The sequence below is a fragment of the Pseudogymnoascus destructans genome, assembly GCF_001641265.1.
Source record: "Pseudogymnoascus destructans isolate 20631-21 unplaced genomic scaffold scaffold_14, whole genome shotgun sequence".
NCBI lineage: Eukaryota > Fungi > Ascomycota > Leotiomycetes > Thelebolales > Thelebolaceae > Pseudogymnoascus > Pseudogymnoascus destructans.
The window spans coordinates 688433-708408 of record NW_020167533.1 but is presented as its reverse complement, the minus strand read 5'-3'; the positions used below and the strand labels follow the sequence as shown (position 1 = coordinate 708408).

Sequence of the window (19976 nt, the reverse complement as noted above, 5' to 3'; positions counted from 1 at the left end):
CCGGTCGTAGTTCCCCATATCAACGCTCTTCTCGAGACGTCGGTAGGGTAGTGGTCCTCATTGACTACAAGTCGGTCCCGAATGGACGCGCTCCATTGCATAAAGGTATGTTCTATCCCATCGCTGAGCGGCGTAATCTTCTCAGAGATGGTGGATTTCTTGTAACGGTTCGGAGGGTCCACGGTGTACTGTCGGGGTAGACCCGGGATTGAAGGAGAGCGCGCATTGTCGACAGGTGGCAGTCGAACGGTGCCGGGCGTGTTTCGCATTGTCGGTGCAGGCTGTTCGTCTTCGTCGGCCTCAATGGTGCGCACTGGGGCGTCGGCAGCCGGTGGTGGCGTAGACGGTATTCGGGTCTGGCTAGCTACGAGGCTGGCTACCATCGCCTTGAGCTCCCGCATCTCGTTCTCGAGGTTCGCTATGCGATCCGGGGGGCTTTCGGATGGCCCTGCGGTCGTGCCCGCTGTGGCGGTTTGCCTAGTTGTCATTCGTAGCGGTTGACCGTCATTGTCGGGTGGTGGGTTTTGTGTCGTCTTGCGCGACATCTTGATTCGGGGGTGTATCGAGTCGCAGTCGATACGGAAGAGTTTGACTTCCGGTAGCTCGTAGCTATCAACACTCTTGTTCACAATTGCCTCTGTGCTTGAGGGGGTTCTTTAGGATCTCGTATCCTATTCGGCGCCAACGCGTCGGCGACTTTACCAGCTTGCTCTGCAGGATCAAACCCGGATCCACTGGCTGTCCATGAGTTCTCTGGGGTCACGGCTATTTGGAGTCATCAGGTCTCTACTTCGAAATGTCACCGAGTCGCGGTCGGTGGTGTTTCGACAGTTCTCCTGAGTCGTTCCGGTTGTGGGATATTATTTAGGTACGGCCGTCCCCGGCAAGCGTGATCTTTTTTGTATAATGTAAGGACACAGGGAATACGGCTCTCCGTAGGTGCATATGGGAGTGCGAGTCGGAGGTGATGCTGTATTCTATCCTATAGGTCTACTACGAAGGATACAAAAAAGATGAAAGGGGAGCTTATAGCTTCCTACCCCTTATGTACCTAAATGGGGTCCGACTCGGCTAGGCCTTAGCGTACCGGTAGATCCACTCCCGTCTGCCGCCCGAATCGACCCCGACCCTAGAACATCTATGCTGCTATACTACTATGTCGCCTATTCCGCGTTGTCTTACGGGTCCGAGGGTACCCCGTGTAAGGAGGCATCCTTACATCTCGAGTGGCTCCTACAGCCGACAACTGCACAATAGGGCCTTTGGCAATATGTGTCTGACTTGACGATATGAACTGAAATTGAAATAGTAACTCGCTATGGCTGATACAGCTGAAGAAAAAGCTGCAATGGCAGCTCAAAATAATCCAGAACAAGACCAGGAATTCCTGGCAGAAGGAGCATCAATTCCAAGTTCTGCAAACCAAACCGATGAACTTCATGATCCTAATTTCAAATCTGAAACCTTCCTTCACACTCTGGGCAGAACAGCTCAAGAGAGACGTGAATCTATACTTGCAAATCGACATGAAAAGGTTGAATGGAATGTTGAAACCTTTGACGAATTCCAGAAACTATCTGTCAGCAACCAGAAAATGGCATGGACTTTGCACAAGAACATTCTTTGGGACTATTTGGCCCTAGCAGAGGACTCGAATTCGATACTGGCTAAAAAGGATGATGCTATTCTCCAGTTACAGGAACTGATCCAGAGCAACGAGCAACAAATCACAGAGCAACAAACAATTCAGAAATATCTTGAAAAGCAAACCCAACAAGCTCTGAAGAATGAACCAGGACACCACTCTCACAGTCGACTGTCAGCTCGGATTCCAGACCCTCCAATCCTCACAGATGGGATAGAGCCATCATTTGAAGACTGGGTTGTGAAAATTCGCCTCAATCTCAAAGCCAACATTGATCATTTTCCAACACAGACTTTACAAATGAGCTACATTCAGAGTCGACTGGGAGGACTGGCAGTTCGACATGTCAATCCAAGGCTTCGACCAAACTCTACAAAAAAACTGCAGACAGCGGAAGAAATTCTTGAACTTTTGGAAAAAGTCTTCAGTGATCCCAATCGAAGGCACACAGCTCAAACTGAGTATCGGAAGCTGTATCAGAGAAACAACACCTTTCCAGTGTTCTGGGCTGAGTTCCAAAGGCTCACGACAGAGCTTGATTACTCTGAAGAAACTTTGCTAGATGACTTGCGCTTCAAAGTCAACCAACCATATGCAGTAAGCCTTAGTGGCTGAAGTTGGAGCTACTACACTTCACGAGTTTGCAAAGAAATGCATGCTCATCGACCAGAACATCCAGCGGATCAAGGAACAAGAAGACAAAAGGAAGCCAAAGTCATTTTCAAACAACATGGGCCAAACTGAAAATCAGGGCCAGGCACTTCAAACTTCAGTCCCTCAACTTACAATGGATTCCAACATGCAAAACAAGACACAAAAGCTGTATCGACCACCGCATCAAGATCCAGCAAAAGAAATGCTCATCGGTCCCTTCTGGTCGTGCTGGCCAGTCTGTGCATTATCCTGGTCACTTTTGCGTTTCCGATGTGCTTTCTTGACTGGGATTATTGGTCGTTGAGGGAGCGCTATACTAGCCATTATGTCTGCCATTTCGGGTGCAATTTAGAGCAAAGGCAGGACTTTGTACGCCACCGGGTGTCAATTCAATCAAGCCTTTGGATGTGGAAACGACGCGGATGGATGGTTGGAGGTTGTCCTCGAGTTTTGTTATCCTTATCGGCTCTTAATTTGGAAGGGACCAGAGCTATCGGTGTTCTTTCCCTGACGCCTCTCTTAGCACACAGACCACAACTCACCGAATGGTCCATATCACCAACTGACTGAGCTGCCTACGAGGAAACGAATACCCATAGTATTAACTTCTATTTAAAGCTGCTAGATTGAAAAATTGGCATTTTTGCGGCATAGTAATGCCAGCTCTTGGGGTCAGGGTTAGAAACTCGAGTATACTCGTGAGTATTAGCACGTACTCATACTCATCAGTACGATAAATCCTCGTACTCACACTCTGTCACGAATGCATCACGTGCGGGGTCATAACACGTGAGCTATGGTGCCAGGACGGAGGAACGTCCGGCCGAAGAACACGTGAAGCCGTAGTATATAGTAGGAACGCGGACCTTCAGAGAAAGTTCGACAGCGTCATTTCTTGCGCTGTTGTCGATAGCGGCGGTAATGTATCGCTGTTGCTATAGCAGCAAGAACGACGATATCATCGCCTTCCTCCATACTATCAAGGGGCAAAGGCAAAGGCAAAGGCAAAGGCAAAGGCAAAGGCAAAGGCAAAGGCAAAGGCAAAGGCAAAGGCAAAGGCAAAGGCAAAGGCAAAGGCAAAGGCAAAGGCAAAGGCAAAGGCAAAGGCAAAGGCAAAGGCAAAGGCAAAGGCAAAGGCAAAGGCAAAGGCAAAGGCAAAGGCAAAGGCAAAGGCAAAGGCAAAGGCAAAGGCAAAGGCAAAGGCAAAGGCAAAAGGCAAAGGCAAAGGCAAAGGCAAAGGCAAAGGCAAAGGCAAAGGCAAAGGCAAAGGCAAAGGCAAAGGCAAAGGCAAAGGCAAAGGCAAAGGCAAAGGCAAAGGCAAAGGCAAAGGCAAAGGCAAAGGCAAAGGTGAAGACGAAGGTGAAGACGAAGGTGAAGACGAAGGTGAAGACGAAGGTGAAGATGAAGGTGAAGATGAAGGTGAAGACGAAGGTGAAGATGAAGGTGAAGATGAAGGTGAAGGAACAGTGGTAGTGGCAGTAGTGGTGCTTGTGGTAGCCAGTTATCACATTTGACCACAGTGATTATAGACCGCCGTTATGGTCAGCTGAGAATTCGATCGATCAGCATGATATTACTCTATTAGTCTATGCCCCCATAACCCTGCATTAGCCCTACACTAACTCTATACTAGTTCTACGCTAGTACTAAAACTACTACAGTCCACTCTCGCCAAGATGATGTCGGATAAGTTGATAACACTGCTAAGTCAATATTTTTTTCAGCACCAATTGATTTTCGCACTCAATTCTCGATATTCGCGATATTGACCTTCTGACCTTTAATTATCGACTTATCCAACTCTATTATGCCTTGAAAACACACAATTACACTCGAACAGCACCGTGCCCTTCGAAATTGGGCACACAAACAGCACCCGAAACCCTCCCAGAAAGCCTGCATCAACTGGTTCCTCCACGAATTCAATCATAGGCTAAGTCAATCGACTATATCAGATAGCCTCAGTGACCGCTTTAAACATCTCGACAACTCGACAACAACTGGACAACAAAATCGAACCCAATGGCTTCAATTTGAACAAATTCTCTACGACTTTCAGCGACGAATTGATAGCTGCCGTGTCTTTACATCTGGTGATATACTTCAAGAAAAGGCGAGGGAGATCTGGAGAAGACTTCCACAGTATGCAGATCAGCCAGTTCCCGACTTTAGTTCTGGCTGGCTTACATGATTTAAATCACGACGTAATATTAAGATACATACATGTCACGGCGAAGCAAGATCTATCCCAGAATTAGTTGAAGAAGAGATGAAAGGGCTCCGGACAATTGCTAGCGAGTTTGAGGAGGAAAATATCTATAATATGGACGAAACTGGGCTCTACTGGAAGATGATGCCATCTCGAGGACTAGCATCGCAATCATTACCTGGATTAAAGAAGGAAAAAGCTCGAATTACACTTACTCTTTGTACAAATGCTTCTGGATCTGACCGGCTTCCAATCTGGATTATCGGCAAAGCAAAAACACCTCGATCTTTACTCAATATTAATATATCTACAATGGGAGCTGAGTGGAGGTGGAATAAAAAGGCTTGGATGAATTCAACAATTATGATCGAGTGGCTTCAAGCATTTTATCAACATATTGGCTTTACTCGACAAGTCCTTCTTATAATGGACAACTTTTCTGCACACATATCTGGTGTTGAGCTTTGTCCCCCACCTCCTAATATTCGGATCTGTTGGCTTCCAGCTAATAGTACTAGTCAATTCCAGCCTCTTGATCAAGGCATTATTCAATCTCTTAAAGCTTATTACCGTCGACAATGGCCCTGTTTTATGCTTGAATGTTATAATTCGAATCTGGATCCAATTAAGCAAGCAAGCTTACGACTTTCAATTCGCTGGATCTTACGAAGCTGGAATCAACAAGTTTTACAATCAACTATATACATTTGCTTTCCAAAATCAACACTTCTTACAACTCTAATCACTCTTCCAACCTCAATTACACTGACAGACCTTTCACAACTATACGAACAAGTTATTCAAGCTGGCAATATACATGATATAATGGCTATCGACGAGCAAATCAACAATACAGAAGTTACAACAGATGAGGAGGGTATACTACAGGAGTTTCTTACTGCTCAAAAGCAACGACAATAGCTATTAGCTCCTTGTTGTAGATGTCATAGTTAAGCTCTGTAGGTAAGAGTTTCCTAGAGTAATATGCAACTAGCTTGAGCTTTCCATCTTTGTCTAGTTGACTTAGACATGCTCTAATCCCGAAATCAGAAGAGCCTGTCTCTAGGACTATCTTCTTTGCAGGGTTGAATATGGCTAAGTGTAACGCTGACTTCTAAACGATAGAAGGCACAGAGGTTCTCTTGCGTAAAGGTTTACTTATCAGAGGAGGCAGGGGATCAGACACAAAGGCTTCAAGTAACACGTTACTAGTATATAACAAATACTGTATTGAGTTGAGCACGAAGCTCCTATCTAAGGAAATACTATCTACTTATATAGTGGCGTCGTGCCTAGTGGACTCTTGGGAACTCACTCGAGTCCTCGGAGTCCTGGACTCTTAGGATTCTTCTCATCATCCTGCGAGTCCGTCACGTGCCTAGTGGACTCCTGGGAACTCACTCGAGTCCTCGGAGTCCTGGACTCTTAGGACTCTTCTTATCATCCTGCGAGTCCGTCACGTGATACTTTCAGAACTACTATTCCCCGCTGCCCCTCCAGGTACCAGGGCTGGTCTCATGCGACCTCCCTCCTTCCTGTCCTGTAGTTGGCCAGCCTTCTTGTTCCGTCGTAACACTAAGATAGGTGCTTCTATAAACTTTATCTTGAGTTCTTAGAAAGCAGCCTCTGCCTTGTTTGTCCATTTGAACGTAAGGTCTTTCCTTGTAAGCTCTGTAGGTAGTTGAGCTACCTTAGAATATCCTATAATAACCCTCTAGTAGAAGTTAGCGAAACCTAAGAAGGCTTGTACTTCTTTAACTGTGGTTAGTGTTAGCCATTCTAACACTGCTATGACCTTTGCTTGGTCCATTTTTATGCCATGCGTTCCGATGATTTAACCTAAGAATTCAACTTGATTCTTATAGAATTTGCATTTCTCTAGCTTAAGAAGTAGGTTGTATTCCTTCAACCTTTGTAACACCTTCTTAACGTGGTTTACATGTTCTGTTACGTCTTTAGAGTAGACTAATATGTCGTCTAAGTAGACGATGACGAATACGTCTAGGTATTCATAAAGGGCTTCATTCATAAGCCTTTGCATAGATGCTAGTGCGTTCGTTAGTCCAAAGGGCATAACTTGATGTCTAGTTTCGTGAATATCTTAGCTCCTTGAAACCGGTCATGTAACTCGTTTAAGTCGCCCGGATCTCAGCAAACAGATCATCCATGGCCGGGATCACCTCCTCCTCTGTTTGCTCGGCATAATGAAGAGCAGTTAGCTCCACGAAGGCAGTCCTTATCCATAGCGAAAATGCACAATATAACCAGGAGCTGATTCAAGCCGACTATCAACCAGTGATACACGACAATGAAAGCTTGCAAGGTGGCCGTAACTATACGTCGCCAACCCTTGAAACGCCCGAAAGGCCTCCAGTAGTTAATACCTGGGCGAATAGATCAGCACAGCAACCTACGGGCGAAGAGGCTCGAATCACAGCCAGAGAAGGAGACGAGAGAGTGTATGATTCGTATCTTGGGGAAGCCAATTTGCAGTTTTTGGATGACCAGCAACCTAAACGGCACCTGAGCAAGTTCCAATGGGATTAAACGTTCCATCATCATCGCGTGGTCGGCAGATCTCAATCTCCACTGGGTTGAGTCGCCATTCTCTAGAGGCAAGAAAGGTTTCTTCGAAGAGTGGCAGAGATACTTCTAGAAAAACAATATATAACATTGCCATTGCTACACCTCCCTCTAAAACAAATGTCCATAGGTAGCCACTTGTTTTGGGTCATATGTAAAGGTTACTCATCTAGTCAACTATAGGTACCATTAGACGCGGAAATGGTGGATTGTAGAAGGGCAGCTGGGTGGGGGTGACCGGTATACGTAGGTATGAAGGTAAGTTAATATACTTACCCACATGCAAGCTCGTGTCTACGTAATAGGTAGAGTATAAACCAAGAGATTTTACGGTGATGGCGACGGTGGTGGTAGCCACAGAGTACATCGAATAGAAACAATAGCACGGAAGCATACGCCATAACTCCAATCATTGACATAAACACAGCACAATATAACCCTAACGAACCCCACGACAAAAAAGGTTGCATGAATAAGAAACCACCAAGAAATCTACTCCTCCACGCCTTCCTCCTTTCCCTCCCCCGCCCCCTTACCCAGCCCACCTCAATCATCAGCGCCAACAACTCCGACGCCGATACCGGTAACAGCGCACCAAACCACCCACCAAAAGCCTTGTGATCAGATAGAAGAGAATAAATCCTTGAATCCCCCGTAGTCATTACCTTCGTTGAACGTCATCCCTACCACCAACTCCAACCCCATTCCAGACCCAGAAAACGTGAAGAAGAAAACAACACCGCACAAACACCACAAACACCAACGCCTTCCTCCCCGTCCCCACAAGACCAGAATCCATCCACTAGACCATCTTCAGCCTCCCCTCCTCCTCCAACCGCTTAATCAGCTCCCTCTCCCTCGGACTTCTGGGACTCGCATCAATCCCCAACAAATCACTAATGCTAGACCCCCTCTTCTCTGTCGTATCGCGGACGTCCCCCTCAGGGCTACCACATGGTGTAGGCGGCGCGCACCACCCGCCCCTGCGCCACACTTCCTCCAGTAGTGCGGGCGGCGCCTGGGCGCCGTACTCTGCCGCGATGGCGTACCAGAAGGCCGCGCGGTGGATGTCGTAGATGCGGCGCAGGCGTTCTTTGTCGATGTCACTCGGAGTCAGAGCGGAGGCGGCGACGGAGCAGTTCAGACGGAGTGCGGCCCGAGGTGGGGGTGCGTGCTGGGTGAGTGACGTGGTGGTGACTGGGGAGGGTTTGGGGAGGATGACGACGGGCGGGAGGCGGGGAAGGGTGATGAGGGGCGTCGTTGGAGTCGGGGATGTAGAGTATGATGGGGGCGAGATGGGGAGTTCGCGGATCGGGGAGGGGATTGTTGGGGGTGGTGGGGTGAGGCAGGCTGTCGAGGCCGCGGAGGACATGGAGGTTGTGCGCTTGCGGCGGTTAGAGCCGTGCGAGAGCTGGTGGTAGTGCAGGCGGCAGGCGAGCTCGGTCTTCTTGAGGTGCGCGGCGATGTGCTTATAAGGCATCTTTTGGAGGCGTGTTTGGAGGAGGTAGACTTCCTACAAGTGAACGGTTAGTGGGTGTGATTGTGAAAATTAGGGTGGTGAAGGCGAACTTCTTCTTCGCTCCATGCGCGGCCGCCGCCGGTGGAGGCGGGTTTCGTGCGGTTCTTGGTTACGCCATATTCACGACGGTCGAGAAAGTAGGAGGGAGGTGTCGTGCGTAGGCTGGATGCCATGTGCACCGAGGTGTTCATCAGAGTTGGAGACATAATGGCCGTTGATCATGTGGGTTGTTTGATAGTTATACTCGGTGGTGTAGACGACAGTGATATGAAGATAAGTAGATAGAGGGGTTTCCCAGAAAACGGGGAGATGAAGAATCGAAAGTTATAAAATGGAGCAGGCCGAGCTGTTGAAGAATGTAAATTGTGGTTTTGAAGATGGGACTTCGCAGGAAGTTATATCTGAGGATGGTGGGTTGTAAATAAATAAAGCACACCGATAAAATATTAAATGTAAAGAACGTAAGCAGCCAAGCCAGTTGGGCAATAAAGAGAGTACGAAATGAGGCTGCTAAGGAGAGTAGTCGACAGGTTGTGGAGGCAAGAACAAGAGAAAGGATCATGAATCGGGGAGAAGACGAAGCTATATAGATGCGTGCAGCTGCAGGATCTGCTCTAGTCATCCGCATAGCGATGATTAGGATGGTAAAACTTGGAGACAAAAATCAGTTTCTAATCATGCATGGGCTTGAAGCATAGTCCATGTGGAATTTATCAGGCCAGAACGGGCGATCTCCAGTGTTTCCGGGGCCGTGCGGGCGTTTGCTGTCGAGCGCGGCTTTCGTCATATGCGTGTTTGGTGTTTGAAGGCGAGTATCGTTGATGTTACAAGTGTGTTCGGAATCCGCACCCCGGCCTTCACGAGCCACACAACGGCATCGGATAAACGCCTTGCTTGGGACCTGTCTGAAGATTCGCAACATGTGAGATGATCTCATTGCGGCTCCACGGATCAAGTACTCTACCACAGACGATCCGATCTTTTTGATTGATGCTATAATCAGAATCGTAGGATATGACAAGAGGTGTCTTTCTTTAGAGCTCGACCCCACCCAGCATTTCGAGGCGTGATGTTGAAACTCGCTTGTTCGAGTTGGCATTAAATTGGTGGCTGCCACCCCAGACAAGAAACATCTGGGCACGCGCTCGAATTGACCAACCGCCCCACTGGTCGAAGGAAAAGAGAAAAAGACCCCTGAGGTTAAAAGAGCCCTACAGATGTCAATTCTGTACTTACCGGCTATTATGATTGATCAATGGACGGTGTGAACTTCCTGTACAGATCGAGCTTGAATCGGCTTGTTTACACCCCAATCGCGAACTAATCCGACCAGACTCAAGATCGCCCTGTAGCCTCTCTCAAAACATTCGGCTTCGCCTGTTCGTGATGCATCATTCTTGCTCCAGAGCTTGTCCTTGGCAACACCGGAGTCCTGATATCATCAGCTTCATAACCGCTGCTGGCTGATTGAGAGGGTAATAGCCGGCGTCACGCGCCGACGATGCATTCAGTCAGAAATTTAATGGGTATCCTGCGATCCTCTCTGGACTGGAGCGGTTGAGTAGGCAACAAGATGAGGAGAGTCCGGAAGGATAGCTGCCCGGCGGCTTCGGCGTGGGAGCTAGCCTTTGGCTTCTGACAATTTTCGTCCAAGTTTCCCAAAGCGTGGACCCTGGCTTCGCGCCCATTTGCGCCCATTTGCGCCCATTTATCCCATCCGTTCTGGGCTTCCGCAACGCATGGAAGCCCGGAACGTGGCATTGAGGAGTACAGCAGCGGTGAACAGAAACAGGTGGCGGTCTGGGTGGTCGCCCGTTGCACCTTGATGGTTGTCAAACTCTCAACGTCGCTACCGAGTGGACCTGAGACAGCAATTTTGTCTCACCACCCGCTTAGAGGCCGCCACTTAAGTTATATACCTACAGTCATACCCTGGTTATAACGATCCTCTGTATAGCGATAATCTATATACAGTACAGCCTCGTTAAGACGATTGATTCCGTGCAGCCAAAATATATCGCAATGATGAGGATATCGTATATATGAAGCTTATGTAATCCAACTATCTAATGTGCCTTGTGAATACCCGTTCCGCTTTAATTCCTCCAGTTGACCCCCGCTCAAATAACCTCAAATAAGAGGTCTGGATATCTTCTCTGCTCTCTGTGAACCCAATCAGAACTTGTAGAGCGTTGCTGGCAGCCTGCAGTGAGTATGTAGGCTGCTCAGCTTGGACTTCGTCTTCATCATCATCTTGGGCCTCATGAGAGCCGAGCTCATCCTGTATCACCTCTTGAAGAAGTCTATCTTTAAGCTCCTCCTGTGTCTCAGTCCCTCCTCCCGTTATGTCTTCCTCCTCTTGCTCCACAATCGGATTGAGGAAGCTGTTTATGCTCATGACATCGTGTATTCGGCCAGATTGTATAACTTGTTCATATAATTGTTGAAGGCCAGAAGGCTCAAGCTGTACTGGAAGGTTGATTGAATTGACAAGAAGAGTCGACTTCTGAAAACAGTTGTAGATAGTCGTCCCTGTAACGTGATAAAACCAACTCCGTAATGCCCATCGAATTGCAAGATGAATGTTCATCGTTACGAGAGGATCTTGGTCTGAGTCGAATGCCTGTAGCATGTATGCAAGCCACTGACAACGGTAATGAATTTTAAATGAGGCAATAATTCCTTGATCAAGAGGCTGATATTGCTAGTAGCATTAAGCGGTAGCCAGCATATTAGAATGTTTGAAGGAGGAGGAGCCAATTCTAAGGCTAGAGCATGTGCTGAAAAGTTATCCATCGTTAGTAGTATATCCCTTGTTGATCCTACATGTGTATAAAAGGCTTGTAACTGTTACGATTATAGCTTACAGCTTGTTACGGTTGTTACGGTTGTTACAGTTGTTACAGTTGTTACAGTTGTTATGGTTGTTACAGTTGTTACGGTTGTTACAGTTGTTATGGTTGTTACGGTTGTTATGGGTGCAGCCTTAGCCACCAAGGCTACAACCGCTAAGCGGACAACTGTATATTACGAGGAATAGCCTCACCTTCCTTCCTTCTTCTTCTTTTTCTCTCTTTAGATTCAATCTAGCTTATTATTCTCCAGACTGGCTTCTTGACCTCCGTGACCATTGTAACATAAGATTGAATCTCACCTTTCTTTTGCTCTCTGAGCCTGAACCTTGATACTGAAATTTGAATTCCCTTCTTTGGAAACCCTACAACCATATCCTAAAGTCGATTCCAGAACACCACAGAACATGGGTAATCTGGATAGTTGGCGGATAGCTAGATATTCAGGATAGTTCGTGGATAGCTCAACTATAGTTTCTGCAACTATCCATTAGCCCCATCACATGGCAGCCTACCCCGCTTGCCCCCTGTGACTCACACGTCACGTTACTAGGCCCTGGCCCTGTAACCATGACATCATGTTACTGTAGCCGTAACAGTGGAAGCTTTGTGAATGCTGTTGGCGCAAAACGAATTGTGACATTGAGAACAACACTCCTATCCAACTTATAAAACCAAAGAACATCGAAGGATTTAATGGAGTTGCAGCACCTACAGTTACGCATGCTATATACCCTCGACTACAAATTGGAGATCACGTTGAAAGTTTATGCCCTCTATTCATTACTACTCTTGGGAAACATTCTATCATTCTTGGGAAAGCTTGGATGAAGCAGCATGGAGTCACACTCAATATGGTAAACGACCAAGTCATCTTTACAAAGGGTCACTGCCAGCACACTACACCAACAGACACTTTAAAAGTGAAAACTACAAGTCCCCAAGCTGAGAAGCAAATACAAGATAAAGAAGCTCTGAAGCCAGCCCTCCAACCTCATTATAAGAACAAGAACAAATGCACTGTTACAATGATTGGAGCTGCACCATTCAATATGCTTCGGAAGCAGAAAGGAGCTAAGGTTTTTGCAGTATCATTTAAAGATATACTCGCTGAACAAGCAAAGGAGGAAACGAAAGAAATCAACCCAAAACTGATCCTCCCAAAGGAGTTCCATAAATATCTCGATGTGTTCTCAAAACAGGCTGCAGACAAGCTCCTGCCTCACAGATATGCAGACCATCACATTGTGTTGGAAGGGAACTCGAAACTAGGGCTTGCACCACTCTATAACATGTCTTGAGAAGAGCTTGATCTTGTGAAGAAATACGTGGAGGACAATCTTACCAAAGGATTCATCGAAGCTAGCAAAGCACCATTTGCCTCACCTGTGTTATTTGTACGCAAACCATGAGGTGGACTTCAATTTTGCGTAGACTATCGCAAACTAAATGCGATCATAAGGAAAGACTCATACCCACTTCCCCTCATTGATGAAACATTGGCTCAAATCACGGGTGCCAAATATCTTACAAAGATTGATATTAGACATGCCTTTAATCGAATTCGCATGCAGACAGAGAAGGACAAAGATCTGACAACATTCAAAACTCGATTTGGATCATACAAATACAAAGTTCTCCCATTTGGACTTACAAATGGCCCAGCAACATTCCAACAATATATGAATGAAACATTAATGGAATACATAATCAAATTCGTCACTGCATACATGGACGATCTTCTTGTCTATAGCACAAGTAAGGAGGAACATGTTAAGCATGTCAAAATGGTTCTACAAAAGCTTCGAGAAGCAGGACTACAAGCAGATATAGCAAAATGCAAATTCTTCGTTCAAGAGACAAAATTCTTAGGACTCATCATTGGAGTTAATGGAATTTGCATGGATCCTGGAAAGGTGAACACTATACTCGATTGGAAAGAACCAAAATCATTACGGGACACGCAAGCTTTTATCGGATTCTGTGTGTTCTATCGAAGGTTTATCAAGAACTATTCAAACATCATGAAACCACTTGTCAACTTAACAAAAAAAGACCATGTCTTCGAATGGACAGAAGCATGTCAGGAAGCATTCACACTTCTGAAAAAGACTGTCACAGAAGCCCCAGTCTTACGACATTTCAATAGAGAGAAGACAGCCTATGTTGAAGCTGATGCCTCAGATTTTATTTCCTCAGGGGTACTGTCACAGAAAGATGCCAAGGGAATCCTACATCCAGTTGCATTCTTCTCGAAAAAGATGGCACCTGCAGAATGCAATTATGAAATCTATGACAAGGAGTTACTCGCCATCATCAGATGCTTCGAAGCATGGAGACCAGAAGTCGAGGGCACAGCAATGCCAGTCCAAGTTTTGTCAGATCACAAGAGTCTTGAATACTTCATGACAACAAAGAAGCTTACTCGAAGGCAAGCTCGATGGGCTGAGTTTCTGTCAAGGTTTAACTTTTAAATTATATATCGACCTGGGAAACAGAACGGAAAAGCAGATGCATTAACTCAAAGACCAGGAGATAGACCAGAAGGGAACGAAGAAGATGACCGCCAAAAACAACAACTTCAAACCCTGCTACCACTCAAGAGACTCCATCCAGACCTCCAAGAGATAAGGAAATTCGAAGATGCTAAGGTGAATCAAGACATCCAACTCGCGCCAGTCCACCTACAGGAAGCAAGTATTCTAGACAAAATCCAAACTGCGCAACATCAAGACAGCTTATGCAAAGACACTATTCAGAAGCTTCAGAATGGAGAACGAAACAGTCCAGACATAGCTCTAGCATATTGCGAGGTGAAGGAAGGGCTCTTATATTATCATAATAGAGTCTGGGTTCCAGAAAGTGCTCACGTCGAACTCTTACAAGAAATTCATGACCAACCAGCAATGGGACACCCTGGCATTGGGAAGATGATTCGGGTCATCAAAAGACAGTATTACTGGCCCGGATGGATAAGACAATTATACAATACACCAAGAACTGCCATATCTGCAAAAGATCAAAACCTACAAGAGATGCTTATAATGGACTTCTTCAACCAATCCCTGTTGGCAGCCAGCCGTGGCAGGACATATCACTCAACTTTATTACAGGATTGCCATTGTGTGAAGGAAACAATGCTATCCTTGTCGTAGCATGCTGACTTACAAAGAACGCCATTTTATCCCATGCTTTGCAGGCCAAGAAGGCACAACTGCAGAAGCAACAGCACAGCTACTCCTTCGACATGTATGTGTAAGGATGCCTTCTCGTCTCTCATTCTAGGGAGTAGACTCTGGGTAGCTGCGGGGTCACGTGTGATCATTTGTGTGGGCTAACTGAGTTGGAACCAAGTCGGATGGGTTTCAGGTACTTGAGACAATCGACTCACGGGGTTCCCCCATCATCTTTTTTGTATCCTTCGTAGTAGACCTATAGGATAGCATCCGTTTAGCCTCCGACTCGCACTCTCATATGCTATTACTGTGAGCTGGGTGCCCTGTGTCCTTACATTATACAAAAAAGATCACGCCTGCTGGGGACGGCCATACTTCAATAATATCCCACACTCGAACGACTCAGGAGAACTACCATTATGACATCGACCGCGACTCGGTGACGTTTTGGACGAGAGACCTGATGACTTCAAATAGCCGTGATTCCAGAGATCTCACAGACAGCCAGTAGATCAGGGTTTGATTCTTCAGAACAAGCTGGTAAAGTCGCCAACACGTTTGGCGCCAAATAGGATATGAGATCCTTAAGAACCCCCTACTAGCACAGAGGAAATTGTGGACAAGAGCGTTGATAGCTACGAGCTACCGGAAGTCAAGCTCTTTCGTATCGGTACCGATACACACCCGAGGAAATATTGTTACAGCTACGGTAACGTGACGTCATGGTTACAGGACCAGGGCCTAGTAATGTGACGTGTGAGTCACAGGGGGCAAGCAGGGTAGGCTGCCATGTGACGGGGCTAATGGATAGTTGCAGAAACTAGTGGATATTGGATAGTTGAGCTATCCACGAACTATCCTGAATATTTAGCTATCCGCCAACTTGTAACGCTGACTTCTAAACGATAGAAGACACAGAGGTTCTCTTGCGTAAAGGTTTACTTATCAGAGGAGGCAGGGGATCAGACACAAAGGCTTCAAGTAACACGTTACTAGTATATAACAAATACTGTATTGAGTTGAGCACGAAGCTCCTATCTAAGGAAATACTATCTACTTATATAGTGGCGTCGTGCCTAGTGGACTCCTGGGAACTCACTCGAGTCTTCGGAGTCCTGGACTCTTAGGATTCTTTTCATCATCCTGCGAGTCCGTCACGTGCCTAGTGGACTCCTGGGAACTCACTCGAGTCCTCGGAGTCCTGGACTCTTAGGACTCTTCTCATCATCCTGCGAGTCCGTCACGTGATACTTTCGGAACTACTATTCCCCGCTGCCCCTCCAGGTACCAGGGCCGGTCTCATGCGACCTCCCTCCTTCCTGTCCTGTAGTTGGCCAGCCTTCTTGTTCCGTCGTAACACTCGCTCCCTTCCCCTGGGCATTCGTCTCGAATCCTATAAGTACGTCCATGTCCCCGGGACTCTGCTGCTCCTCAGCGAGTCCTTCAACATGCAACATGCCTACTGACACTGCCCGCAAACTCCAGGAATGCAACGATCTTGTCCGTCGAATAAAGAACCACGGATACGAACTACCCGAAATGGATTCTTGCTCGAACTGCGTGAGGCGAAATGTTACTTGCGTGTCATCTCCAAATGATTCACGGCGGTGCGCCGAGTGCGTTCGTCGCAACTTGAAAGAAAAATGTGACTGTATGGGTCCTGAGCATCCCGACTGGGTGAAGCTCGAACGGGAGGAGGATCGCCTGGATCGCGAAGAGGAAGAAACCCTTTCGAAGTTACTTCGTCTGCGGAAGCAGAAACGCCTCATCTGAACCCGTGGTAAAGATATGCTCCGGCGAGGTTTGAAAACCCTCGACGAGCTTGATGCGGCAGAGGAGGCCGAACGTGTGGCTGCTGAGAAGCGTGACGCTGTTGAGGTCGAGGAACAGGCAGTTAGCGCTGCCTCCTCGTCTGTAACCGGGACCCCCGCTTCCTCCGATCCACTGGCCTACTCCCCTGCATCTTGGGATCAATGGCTGGCGGATGGCGGCGTCGATATTCCTCCAGCAGTTCCTTGCTGATGTTCCTTGTTGGTTCCCACGAATTATCCGTAGGTTCGTAATTTTCCCATTTTATCAAAAACTCTTCTCGACGTCCTACTAACCTTCTGTCTAGGATCGCTTCGACCTCATATTCGATTATCTCATTCTCGGGTTGGAGTTCGGTGTCGGTCGCAATTGGGGTATTTCCTCTTGCTGGTTCCAGTAGTGAGACATGAAATACCGGGTGTAGTCTAGACTTCCTGGGTAGCTGCAGTCTGTAATTAACTGAGCTGACTTTGTTCAATATTTTGAATGGTCCCAATTTCTTGAAGTCCAACTTTGTACTTGGTCGTTTCGTTTTGATATGTTTCCGGAGTAGGTATACTTTATCCCCCTCCTTGAAGGCAGGTTCCATACTGCGCTTCTTGTTTGCGTATGCGGCGGATCGTTCATTTAAGAATTGGATGTCCGTCGCAAGTTGTTCGTGGAACGATTTCAGTTGTTCCACCACGATCAGGGCTTGTTCAGCTCGTGATTCATCCGGTCTTGGTTGCCTATATGCTTCTGGCTGGTAGCCATAATTGGCAAAGAACGGTGAGACTTTCGTTGCTTCTGTCATCGCGCTGTTATATGCAAACTGTGCGATGGGTAAGATCTGAACCCAGTTATCCTGTTGATGATTGACATAGCTTCGCAGGTACTGTTCAAGGGTCTGATTTAATCTTTCTGTTTGGCCGTCTGTCTGGGGATGAAAAGCTGTTGACAGCTTATGATTTGTTCCCAGTAGCGCCATCAATGATTTCCAGAATTTCGAAGTAAAGAGCTTGTCTCTATATGAGATGATTTCTTCTGGCATCCCATGATCGGCTAATATGACTCGAATGAAGGTATATGCGAGCGCCTCGGCGTCGCTAGCTTCTAGATATGGTATAAACTTCCCATATTTCGTGAGTCTTTCCGTGATGACGAGGATAGAGTCGTATTCTATTCCTGTTAACGGGTCCTTGGAGGGTGGAAGCTTGACGACGAAGTCCAAAGCTATTGATTTCCACACTCCTTTTGGTACTGGTGTCGACTTGAGTTGTCCGTATGGCAGGTGCCTATTGGATTTTGACTTGCTGCAAATGTCGCACTCTCTTACCACTGTCTCTACCTGCTTCCTCATACCTGGGAAGTAGTAGTGTCGGGTGATTCGTTCGAAGGTTCGTGTTACTCCCTGATGACCGTGTGCTGGTAACGAGTGTTGTTCTTGCACCAGCGGGCGTCTCATTTGACTTGGGACATACACTAACCCTTTGTATCGAATTAATCCTTGTTCGTCGATGGCGAAGTCGCCTTCGACTTTGGACAAGACTCGCTTGGCGCATTCGTCTGTTGCGTAAGCTTTCTTGAGTCTTTCCTCGAGTTCTGTATCTTCGATGACTGAGATCGTCACTAGTAACTCGTTGTACTGTATTCCTGCATCTGTTTTCTTCAGAATTGCTCTAGGTCTTTCTTCCTTTGGGCCGGCGTAGTCGGTCCGTCTGCTGAGAGCGTCTGCTCTTGCATTCTCGGAGCCCTTGCGATAGGTTATCGTGAAGTTGTAGGCTGCGAGGGTTTCTGCCCAGCGGACTTGTCTGCGGTTTAAAACCTTGGTCGTGGTGAAGTATATGAGGTTCTTGTGATCCGTCCATACCTGCACAGGGTAGGTGGGTCCCTCAAGATATACTCGCCACTGCTCAAAGGCAACGACAATAGCCAGTAGCTCCTTGTCGTGGATGTCGTAATTGAGTTCCGCGGGTGACAGTTTCCTAGAGTAGTACGCGATTGGTTTGAACTTACCGTTCTCGTCTGGTTGATTCAGACATGCTCCAATTGCGAAGTCAGAAGAGTCCGTTTCGAGGATGATCTTCTTTGTAGGGTCAAATGTAGCAAGGATAGGTGCTTCCGTGAACTTCGTCTTAAGTTCCTGGAAAGCAGCCTCTGCCTTGTCCGTCCATTTGAATTCGAGATCCTTTCTGGTAAGCTCCGTGAGTGGTTGAGCTACCTTGGAATATCCTGAGATGAATCTTCGATAGAAGTTGGCGAAGCCTAGGAAGGCTTGCACTTCCTTGACCGTGGTCGGTGTTGGCCATTCCAACACTGCCGTTACTTTTGCTTGGTCCATCTTGATGCCGTGCGTTCCAATAATGTAACCCAAGAATTCGACTTGGTTTTTATGGAACTCGCACTTCTCTGGTTTGAGGAGTAAGCTGTACTCCTTTAGTTTCTTCAGGACGAGTTTGACATGCTTGACATGCTCCTCCTTGGTTGCTGAATACACCAGGACATCGTCTAGGTAGACAATGGTAAAGATGTCTAAGTATTCGTGCAAAGCATCATTCATCAGTCGTTGCATAGATGCGGGTGCGTTTGTTAGCCCAAAGGGCATGACTTGATACTCGAATAGGCCATAGCGGGTGCGGAATGCTGTTTTCCACTCTTCCCCAGCCTTGATTCAGATCAGGTTGTATGCTCCTCGCAGATCTAGCTTACTGAAGATCTTTGCTCCTTGAAATCTATCATGTAGTTCGTTGATTAACGGCAGGGCATACCTGTCCTTGATTGTGATGTTGTTCAATGCTCAATAGTCCACACATAACCGTAGGGAGCCGTCTTTCTTTGGTACGAAAAGCACCGGACTTCCTGCTGGTGATGTGGATGGTCTGATGAATCCTTTCGCTAGGTTATCATCGATGTACTCCTTAAGTACCTTCAGCTCCTTTTCTGATAGCTGATATATTGGTCCGAACGGTGGACTCTTGTCTTTCTCCAAAGGTATCTCGTGATCCCATGGTTGGTGCTTAGGAAGCGCCTCGTTCTTAGGGCCTTCCTGGAATAATTGCTCGTATTCCTTGTACTCCACCGGTATACTCGTCGGTGAGGATGCCTGGGCTAGGTCATCGAGCTCGGAGGTTGCACATAACTCCTTCCGGCCCTGGGAGGGTTTCTCCCGTTGTCGCGTGTCCGTCCGTTGTTCACACGCGCACTGGCTCATCACAACTTTCTCGTTCCACCAGTCGATCTGGGGGTTGTGTTTCTTGAGCCATGGCACACCAAGGATGCACGCATGGTTGTCCATGTGCACGATGTCAAACTGAATCCTTTCCTTGTGCCCGTGTAGCATGACCATTTCCAATGGGACCGTTTCGTGGGTCACCATTCCTTCATTAGTCGAGATGGGCTCTCCATCTACGACCATTAACGGGTATGGTTCGGTTTTCAATTGCGTCTTGAAACCTTGCGTGTCTGCTACTTTCTTTGTCATAAAGTTGCCCGTCGCTCCTGAGTCAATCATTGCTCGGAGGTGTCGCTGTTGTATCTTAGCGACCACATA

At 47.1% G+C, this 19976-nt stretch overlaps 3 protein-coding genes across 3 annotated transcripts; all 3 read right to left on the bottom strand.

Moving 5' to 3' along the window:
• Positions 1-7671: 7671 nt before the first annotated feature.
• On the bottom strand, positions 7672-9727 carry VC83_05688 (uncharacterized protein). The gene is made up of 2 exons (XM_024469304.1): positions 8661-9727; positions 7672-8604 (listed from the first exon to the last, which is right to left on the bottom strand). Exons 1-2 carry the CDS (start codon positions 8814-8816, stop codon positions 7894-7896), a joined length of 867 nt encoding a protein of 288 aa, XP_024323090.1. The 5' UTR covers positions 8817-9727; the 3' UTR covers positions 7672-7893.
• A 135-nt stretch (positions 9728-9862) lies between these two features.
• VC83_05687 (uncharacterized protein) lies at positions 9863-10371 on the bottom strand (the record flags this gene model as incomplete). The annotated part of the gene is made up of 2 exons (XM_024469303.1): positions 9863-10042; positions 10111-10371. 2 exons carry the CDS (start codon positions 10369-10371, stop codon positions 9863-9865), a joined length of 441 nt encoding a protein of 146 aa, XP_024323099.1.
• Positions 10372-10672: 301 nt separating this feature from the next.
• On the bottom strand, positions 10673-11008 carry VC83_05686 (uncharacterized protein; the record flags this gene model as incomplete). Its single annotated transcript, XM_024469302.1, has 1 exon — positions 10673-11008. One exon carries the CDS (start codon positions 11006-11008, stop codon positions 10673-10675), a length of 336 nt encoding a protein of 111 aa, XP_024323098.1.
• Between the last annotated feature and the right edge of the window lie 8968 nt (positions 11009-19976).